Genomic DNA, 10,732 nt, shown 5'->3' with positions numbered 1-10,732 from the left:
AGAAGACCTGATTAACATTTTAAAATGGGTCTTTCCCATCATATTGTAGAGGAGGTTTAGTAAGGCTTGGGTTTGAGTGTGCTGTTAGTTTTAAAACCCCAAAAGTATGTTTCTTATTAGTTATGTAACCATTCTTTATACTTTAAGAGTACAGCTTGAAAACTGCCTCCTAGCAACACACCTATATTGCATTTTTTATCTTATCGAGCCAAGTTATAGTCAAATCAGTCTTTGTAAACCAATGGCAAAGATATTCTTACTCCCTACAAAATACAGTATTAGATTGTTTATTACAGCAAGACTGCATTACACTTAAAACAAACAGTAGAGCCTCTGGTCATCTGCTAACTTGGCAAACACCTAAAATGCATAACTTCTAAAGCCCTGAATTTTTCTATTGACCTTATTTTGTGGGATTTTCTTTTTGAATATTGCATCTGATCAAATGTAAGGCATTTATTATTATTATTATTATTATTATTATTATTATTATTATTATTATTATTATTATTATTATTATTATTATATAATAATTACAATAATAATAATAATAATAATAATAATAATAATAATAATAATAATAATAATAATAATAATAATAATAATAGGAGAGCTGTCCTAGTTTTTACGACCAAGTAACATTACAAAACACACACACACACACACAGGCATAAACTTATAAACAAGACAAGACATAAGTATATTGAGATCTTCGAAAGGCAACACTGCTTTAAAAACAGGCGCCATTGCCCTTTACAGCCCATCCCTAGAAGTGGAAAGAAAAAAAGACGCCCCGCCTCTGTAACTCCAACAGGAAAAAAAAAATCCACTTTTCTGTTATCTGCGAACACTCTCCAATTCATTCACTCCCCTGTTCATGCGTCAGCTTGCTTAACAAGCTGCACAACCTGTCACTGCATTAACGTCACCCACACACGCAAACCAAAGGACTAAACCATAACAGACTGTTCCTCCAGGATTCAGCTGAATAAAGGGATATTGCGTTTTTCCTAAATACAGGTTTTTATTTTATTGTTCAGTTTTTAGAGGCAAATGATTCTCACTGTAGTTGTGGCAGAACTACAGATTGGAAGTTTGAAGTGAAGTGGAGCTGGCAGAAACTTGTTTTCATTCTCTGACCTGGCTTTTTTGTTTTCATAAACGCGCTATTATATACACTTTAATTTGATTTAATTCAACATTTTTTATTTGTATTTTTTTAATTGATCATGGCCGGGTGCTGCATGTCTGCTGAAGACAAGGAATGTCAGAGGATAAATCAAGAAATTGATAGACAGCTGCGCAGAGACAAGAGGGATGCTCGCAGGGAGCTTAAATTGCTTTTGTTAGGTGAGTTGCAGTTGGTTAGTAATTTTAATTAACCTTTTTTTATTATTTTTTTTTTTTTTTTTTTTTTACCAACGCCAAAAACTTCGTACTAACTGAGTGTCTCAAAGCACATCTGCTGCATTAGATTTCCACATCATTCCTATTAATAAATAAATAAAATTTGATTTATTGTATAAACTTAAGTAAATGTCTCAGACAGAAATATCGGTATTTATATAGTATTATATTATGTTCTTTAGTCGGATTCCAGGACAGGCCCAGGTAGGCTGTGTGTATGTGTTCAACTTCATGAAACGGAGCAGGTGAGGTAGGGTAGGATTCGCTGCACAGCCGTCAGTAGGAGAAGGCGCGGTAGAAGCAGTGACACTACAGACCCGGGCCACAACGTACAGCGAAGATAATTTGAATTGTATCCATTTCGTATTTATATATTTCATGATGATTTTTTTTTTAAATTAACAATGTGGAGAAGCTAGGTTTTATCTGATTGACTGTTTTTGTAAATTGAGTTAAAAGTTTTTTACTCAGTAACAGAAAGATAGCAAAGCAGGTAAACGAAAATATATTTCTTTCTCTCATTCTTTCTATCACTGAAAATTAGACTGGAACATAAACCATACCAACACGTTTTTATAGGGAAATGTAGGCCTACCTTTTACTTTCAGCAACTAGTCATTGTCTATATCAGCAGGTGTTCCTAAAATTAGATATTTGAAATGAGCTCTCGGTTTTACATTATGCCTAAGACAGTTTGTAAAGTATGCCATTTTGTGAAGGTAAAGTTACTGTGGGTTTAGTGCGTGCCACCCTTTCAAGAATGTCTTGCTTTTGGTCACATGACCAAGCGTCAATTGTATAGTATGTCAGTTTAAAAGCCACACTCCACGAACTGGATGGGTGTGGTGCTACAGTATATTGTTGCCACAGCTTTAGGTGGTTTGTTTAGTTTTTGTATAGTTTGGGAAGGATAAAGGTTTCTTTTCTGCCATAGAAGAGCGCAATGTAAATACACTTTAGCCTAAGGATGACGACACTCAATGCGTTGATATTTTGCAGCTATGAGACAGAATCACTAAGCTTTATGTAATTTGATTAAAATGGTTGTAACATTTCCAGTTGGTTGTTTTTTATTCATTTTAAAAAAAAAAGTTGTCTAGGATGCAGACTACCAAACTGTACCAAAAACATATCAAAAGCCCTTTCTTGTCAAGTTAAGAAAGAAATTGTTATGTTTATTGAACCATACTTATACATAATACACACCTGTGTCTATGTTTTAGGACCTGCCTGTACCAAGCAATAGTTTTATTTAAGAGAGACTATCCATAAATGTGAGCTGAAGGGAGTATACAGTATGTTCCAGATGTAGTTACAGTCCGCTGATAATTACACTGATCATATTTCCACAATGCTGCAGTTAAACTGGTCAAACTGAAATGAGTTTTTAAATACAGGTGCAGTAGGTACCTGCAATAGTTGATCTGAGGACGTTTTTTTGTTAAGAGATATGAGCAGCAGAAAACATGACAGAATGTACAATGTGCACTGCACAGTTAATGAGAGCCACACTGTAGGAACTGTTTATTCACAATTAAAAACAAATTAAGTCAATTGCCACACTGGCAGATTGTTCTGTGTTATGGAGCAACATGCTGAACACTAGTTTACAGAAGTGGGTGAAAGAAGAACAGTATCCCTGATCAGTAGGGTTTTTATACTGTTCTGACTGCAACGGTTGCTCTCCACATCTAGCAGAAACAAATAGCATACATATTTCATAAAACTGGTTTTCCTGCTTGCCTTTGCCAGTTTCTGAGAATTGTGTGCAGGTATTTGGCAGAAAACTGAAAAGTCTGCACATTGTAAAGATGCGTTGCCTGTTGGACACGTAGGCTAGATAATGTTTCATTTCCCCAGGCTGAAAAATCACATGTCGAAACGTGTAAGCTAATTTTTATAAGAATAAAACTTTATTTTGTTGAAACTTGATTGTGGGCCTGGATTTTTGGGAGTTGCTGTCTTTTTCATTTCTGTGCCGTTACGGCTGGAATGGTACTTTTTTGATACATCTTTTCCCAGGACAAGGCATCCTGGTTGAGAAAAGTTTGTAAACTTTCTTTTAGCGCTGGTATACACACACACACACACACACACACACACATATATAAATATCAGGGTTCGACAGGGAGGCTACACAAGCGACAATGCTTTATATAGTTTTGTTATTATTTTGTCTTATGAATATTGCTTTAATAATGTTTATTGTTAGGATTAGGGATGGGAATTTCGAATAGTTTCTTATTTGTATACATAAGGTGCAACATTTTTGTGTATTCAATTACCCGAACTCTGGTCTCTTACGCTACCAACAAGGCATAAATGCGTGTGCACAAGCAGACATGCATAACAGTGTAAGCCGGTAAAATTTAGCTGGGTTCACAAAGTGTTCAAACAATGTCCAAAACGAGAGTTCTTCAATTTGTACCCTATTTCGTTAGGCACAAGTTTTTACTTTTGTTTACTGAATTAAAATACAGAACTCAATGAACAGCAATCATATTGCATGTATCTCTTCCAATTAAAGCAACAGTAGCATAATATTGCGCAAACCACCAAATAATAATTTTTGCTGTAGTGTATTCAGAATAAAATAACACCTATTATATAGCAACCTAAATATTTTACATCTGTTTAATTCTAACAAATAATATTTATAAAATAATTTTAGTGTAAATATTGTAACCTGGCCAAAATAGAAAATACATTCCAACATAATAGAAATAGTATAATAATAATAATATTATAATAATACAATAGTTTAACTTTACTAATTACAACTAGCTATCGAGTGCTGACATCAGAGGAATCAAAGTCAAGTTACTTTGTTTATTCAATAACCTGTAAATAATTCAAAACAAGGTACTTTTAGTGGTCAGTGCAAATGTTGTCGTTACTCCATCCATTCACAGAAAGTCAACAGTAGATGTTTTACATTGAACTGCAGTCAGTTAAAAAATAACTGATGTATAACTGTTGTGTTCACCACTTGCAGTCACTGCATTGTAAAGTATTTATTTAAATGTGTTATGCTGAGTGCAAACACTATGACATTTTCACACTGTGGCAAGTGGTTGATAGTGTGCAGGCGCAGGTGATTAATGAACAGACAGACAATTGTAATCCAGGTGAAAAGGTTTCTTTTATTTATTTTTAAGTCCAGTGCCTGACCACAAAACAAACAAAATAATAATGGAGGTAAGTCATACAGTGGCGTGTATTACTTAATTTATAATCCCTGTGTTGCCCCACAAATAACAATCCTGTTTTTATTATACACCCACACAAAACACATACACAAGTCCGTTAGTGCGTGAAGTAGTGGTGCAAATACAGTTTTATTTGTGACAAAGGTGCAGTGTTGTCCGGTCTCGTGCTGGCTCCTGGCGACAGATCCGGAACTGTGTTAACTGTCTGGTAATGTATAAGTCAAGACAATACAATTACAAATAAACAAAAACACTCACTATTTCTGGCAACAATGCACTTTTACTGTCCTTCTGGTTTATATTCACTACAAACCAAATGCGAAGGAACAGATTACGATTATCTGTCCCCCTTACTGTCACGCATGACCCCTTGGTAAACGAATGCAGCTGCCTTTACAATCTGTGACTGCTACATTGTTTCCCTTCCAAGTCAATACGTTCTTGCAACAGAGTTTCGCCTTTTTCCAGGCTGACCGACCCCCCCCGACCTGGGGAAAGAACTGTCAAGCCAGCCTGTCAAAAAAACTCTGTCCTTGCTTAGTACCCTCACAGGTCGGGAGGGAGATTTACAACCAAGGTTCATTGTATTTTTGTCAGTCACCCATTCCAGTCTGTTTTAGGTTGGTGTTAACTGGAACAGTTTTTCTTAAATGCAGCCTTAAATATTACAACTGAAGCACAATCAGCCAGTGTTTCCCTTAGGTACACTTCTATTCTGGTTAACATGTTTGTGTTGCCATTGAGCTCAACCTCACAGCATAATACTCTGTTTGAATGTGGGTCTTTTGATTTGTGCATAACCTAACACAGGAACGCAGATCAATTGTCATTGTTGGTCGCAGTATGCTGCCCTCTAATTGTGAGCCTGAAAGAAGTTCAACTTTTACATCAAGCGTAATACCGTAAAATTAAGAAATCTCTGTTTTCTTTGTATGCATTTTGTGCTTAGTCCATTCTGATAACATATTGCATTGTTTTTGAGGAAATCACGCAATACATAAAGCACATTGCAGAAACTTCTTTATATTTTGAAAAATTGTAAAGATGTATATCAAATGTTCTGGGACGGTTTTTTAAAGCTTGTAATTTTGATAAAAATGATCTGGCTATTGTAATCCTATATTTTGTGATCAAGATTACTTTTATCTGGATCGTTTTGATCTGTTTTATCAGAAAATGTCACTGCTGGATTACACCGTGTAACAATTTATTTATTTATTTTTTGTTCCTGGGTAGTAAGTGTTATTTCCTAATTGCTTATGCCTCAAAAGTATAGAAAATGGCTATTATTCCCCACAAACTTTGCTTTTGTGACCAGGATAGTGATATTTCAAAATATCACTATTTCCAGTGGGAAAACGGGCAAATGTGTGTCTTTTCGTTCACATAAAGTCTGAGTAAAACAACATGTGAATCCAAATTAACATGTATTTATACTAAAATTATACAAAAATGACTACAAAAGATTTAGAAGTGAGTAGTTTTTCGAGATTTACGATTATACTGTAAATATCAATGTCCTGGTCACAAAAGCAAAGTTTGTGGGGAATAATAGCCATTTTCTATACTTTTGAGGCATAAGCAATTAGGAAATAACACTTATTACCCAGGAACAAAAATTGTGTTACATAGTGTTATATTTATCCAGACTACACATAATCACATAATCACAGTCCGGTTTTTGAAGTAGTTTTTTTTGCTTAATTTGCTTGTCTGAATTACCTGTGTATGGAACCGCTACAAGCATGCAACATAATTCTAGCCTGCATTGTTTTGCACAATATCGCTATCAATCATATCAGCCATTTAAGGTGTGGATTTGAGCGATGACCTGCTGGAGCCTCAGGCTGGACACAACGATGCACCTTTAGCAGAACCACGACAGGATCGACTTGCTGGATAGCAGTGACAGATGCCACTGTAAATAACTACTCTGTCGGACATTATATAAATAAATAAAAAACTGTTTTTTGTTTTCTGTTGTTCTTAAAAAAGCTTTACCACTAAATGTATTTTTTTTTCTTAATCGGGCACATGTTTTAATTTGCTAGCATGAATACAAAACTTAAATAACTTAAACATGTATTATAATACTCTGTTTGGACATACAGTGTGTGATGTCTGTCAACATTCAAACAATATCTATTTTCTATGATTATTTAAAATTTAAATCCACCTTTGCAGGAGGATCAAAATGATCCTGCTATTTTGGATAAAAGTAAACCCAATTACATTATAGCTCAGTTCACACAAGCAGAGTTACTGATTCCAGGGAACTGACAAGCTAACTTCCGTGGACTTAAAGGTTCCGTGTTTACAAGTCCCTGTTTGTCCCACACACAGGAAAGGGAAACGCCTTCGAATTTTCTGTACTGCCATTATACCTCGCCTTAGCCCCCTGCACGTTTTCAAAGTACGTGGATGCCATCCTGTCCACCTTGTGACTGCAAGGGATCAGGGTGTTGAACTATCTGGATGACTGGTTGATCTGTTCCCAGTCACAAGAAGGATCAGTGGCCCACGTGGCGATTGTGACGGAGCATCTGTCGAGGCTGGGTCTCACCCTCAATGATTCCAAGAGCGAATTAGAACGGTTTACTTGGGACTCCCTTGCAATGCAAGCCTACCCGTTAGCTGACAGAGTGGCCGTCATACAGAATTGTCCATCCCTGTTTCAACAGGATTGATAGTACCTCTGTTGTCAAAAGTTGCTGAGTCTGATGGCCTCAACCTCATCAGCCATCCAGCTAGGGTTACTCCATATGCAACTGTTTCAGGCGTGGCTCAACGCCTTCCAGCTACATCCCAAACGTGAGAGACACCGTCGGCTGAACGTGTCTCGTGCATGGTGGGAAGCCCTGCGCTGGTAGAGGCAAGCCTCTCAACTGCACAAAGGTATCAAGTGGTGATGACAGATGCATCCAAATTAGGTTGAGGAGCAGTCTGGGTCTGTAGAGGAGTCCTGGTCGGGCCGTTGGCCATCCCCGCAAGTAAATGTGCTGCAACTGTGAACAGTTCACCTTGCTCTCCAGCATTTTCTCCTGGTGCTCCAAGGGAGACATGTTCTGTCTGGACAGACAACATTTCGGTAGTATCATATGTCAACCACCAGGGAGGACTTCGGTCACTGAGGTTACATCGCATAGCCTTCCAACTAATGACTTGGGCACAATGGAACCAATGGTGGAGCACATTCGAGTCGATCCCGACAGGTAAATAGCTGGTTTTGGCTATCACTGTATGCCTGATGGTTCTAAATCTTTCTTAAAGTCATTGGCATTTAATCTTGGATATTTTTTGCTGCTCGGACTGCTCTACTACCTGCTGTGCCAGTAATAGTTTGTCACTTTCAAGCTCTTGTTTCAGTTTGTTCTGTGGTACTTCTTGATTATTGCTTTGATTGTGGGTTTTGGTATTCCATACTGTTCTGCAGCTATTTCCTATGTTGTAGTTTGCTACGAGTGCTTTTCTCAAACATGAATCCAACTCCTTTATCTTGACTATCATCTGCTGTGTTGCCAAAATGTTCTTCTTTAACAGATGTTAAATTGGAAATAATTACCACTCTTTCTGGCTATTGACTTTTTAATGCAGCTTAGTTACTGTGTAATTGTTTTAAATCAATCTATATATATATATATATCTATATATATATATATATATATATATATATATATATATATATATATATATATATATATATATATATATATATATATATATACATATACACACACACACACACACACATACATATAATATATATATATATCAAGATATTATTTAATATGAAAATTTACATACTTTTAAATGTAAATACTTTTGTCATGTCATAGTTTAAATTGCTTAAGTGTTTTTTTTAAATAAAAAGATTGCTTGTTAAACTACCAGAAATTATGTATTTTGGTCTTTGTTATATTAATAGTGACTAATGTTCACTAAATGCATGTATTTAACATGTTTTCTTGAATTATCTTACGTTAAGTGTAGGGCGTCAATACCTTGCCTTTGACTTTATATATAGTACCACATTATGTAGCACGAAAGCTTAGTTACTGTGTGATAGTGAATTAGTTGAATTTGTTCTATTACATTGTTACAGACTTTTATTGTATAGGTATGAATACTTTTGTCATGAACAAAATATCTGAAATTGCTGAAGTGCTTTTGTCTTTATATGGATTGTTTGTTAAACCGCCAGAAATTGCGTACTTTGGTATTTGTAATATTTAGTTGATTGAGGTTAACAAAACTGTTTGGCAGTCCATGCATTCTATAGGTCTCAAATGTCTAATTCCAAAAGAAACAAATATTATAACATGTATTTTTTATTAAACATGATATATAGTATCAACAGAAATCTCTGTTTGAAAGCCATGCTTTCAGACAGTCTTGCACTAGCTTGGTCATTTAACCTGGAGTGTGAAATTGTCCTTATCCCTTCAATGGCCTCTTTCTTATCATTAACCAGCCAGCTGCTTCCTTTATTGACTGATACTTTCAACCAATAAAATACATTTGCTGCAACATGTTTCTTTATAAACTGCACATTTAAGACCTACTGTATATAGATACTGCAGTGCAAAGCAGATAGGATTTAAGGAATTGTTTGTGGCTACAATTACTTTAACATTGTTTTTCATTCTGTTGACATAATCCAATCTTGTAGTTTTAAAGTACAAATAAACACCACTGTTTTCAAAACCTGGTAAGGGTTATTCTAATGTTTGTATCAGTTTGTGTTTAAGGACATTGTTTATGAAATGTGATACCAATAAAAAAGTGTAATAAAACACACAATAAAGAATTGTAAAGCCCAGGAAGATACAGTGTGGTAAAGCATATTAAAAAACACAGCAAACCATAATAAACTATATTAAATGCATAACATAACCATGGGGAAAGCATGGTCAGGGTATTTCAAATTATCATGCAAATGTACTGTGGTAAACTTTAGATAATCTCTGAAACTACCAAAAGGAAATGTTTTTGTATTAGAATAAATAGGAAAAACATAAAAAATAAAAAAAGTAACAAACCATTACCCTTTAAAAGTTGGTCATTAAATTATCTGTGCTTACTTCCCTTTTGGTAAAGAAAGTAGAGAGACAAATATGAAGTCTATCAGTTGATTAAATCAGGGGAAAAGGAATGTAAAAATACAAGGTGTTGACAAGGAAATGTCTTGTAATTTTAATCATTGTTTATTATGAGCTCTACATCGCCTTTACTGCATTCACTTTGTTCAGTTTATTAAAATGTTTTCCACAAAATGTTCCTAAACCTCTGCATCTGTAAAGCCTTACATGGTCACGAGGGTTTGACTGTCAGAGGCGTCTGACATGATATTGCCAGTCAGTACTGCACTGCGAATGCCCATTGAGACTCCATTAATTTATATTTGACTACTAAATTAACACACACACGAGCTAATTCTAAACACCACCCTTCCAACCAAAAAATAACTCTCTAACCCTAAATATCAGCTTAAAAACCAATGACCATCACCACTAGGGGTGCTAGATTCAGTTCAATTAAATAAACGTTTACGCTTTTTAAAAAAATATTGATAATATATATATTATATTTAATCTAAAATACATTTTTTGAAAAGCCAGTGTGAGAGGGGGGTAATATGCGTCCTGTTTGATGTGCGGTCTCGACAGCAGGAGAAAATCAGAAGTCGGCCATACTGGGGGAAGTGTGTAGCTGCAAGGGCTCTGAGCATTTTAAATAAATAGCTTTAAATAAATTACCGCATATATGTTTACAAATAGGTCTTTTACATCGGCATGTCTACTCTCCTTAAATGCAATTAATACCTGTTAATTCATTTGTGTATGTCAGTCACAACTGAGAAACACATTAATAGTAAAATTGGTTTAATTTATGTTTTGTTTTGTTTTTTTTCTAAATGGGTTGGTCCACAGGTGCGCAAAGGCTAACTGCATAAGACCGGTTGGAAAAACATGAACGGTTACATGCATCCCAGTGCCACAGATAGGAAGTGGCTATGAGCCCCCCCCCCCCCCCCTCCCCCAAAAGATGAGGCTGCCAAACCATGAATGAAAAATAATAATGATTAACTCTCCCCACAGTGGCGCATGCCACCCACC

General features: G+C 35.6%; 1 protein-coding gene across 1 annotated transcript in view; it reads left to right on the top strand.

The window, feature by feature from the left end:
* Window positions 1–849: 849 nt before the first annotated feature.
* Window positions 850–10,732, top strand: part of LOC121299003 (guanine nucleotide-binding protein subunit alpha-14) — a 66,491-nt gene continuing 56,608 nt past the window's right edge. Inside the window, exon 1 of the mRNA XM_041226432.1 lies at window positions 850–1,350. Coding sequence (XP_041082366.1) covers window positions 1,230–1,350 — 121 coding nt within the window. The 5' untranslated portion in view covers window positions 850–1,229. The remainder of the gene's footprint in view (window positions 1,351–10,732) is intronic.

This window comes from Polyodon spathula, chromosome 2 (assembly GCF_017654505.1).
Source record: "Polyodon spathula isolate WHYD16114869_AA chromosome 2, ASM1765450v1, whole genome shotgun sequence".
NCBI lineage: Eukaryota > Metazoa > Chordata > Actinopteri > Acipenseriformes > Polyodontidae > Polyodon > Polyodon spathula.
The sequence above is the reverse complement of the archived record's forward strand: the minus strand, read 5'-3'. Positions and strand labels throughout refer to the sequence as shown.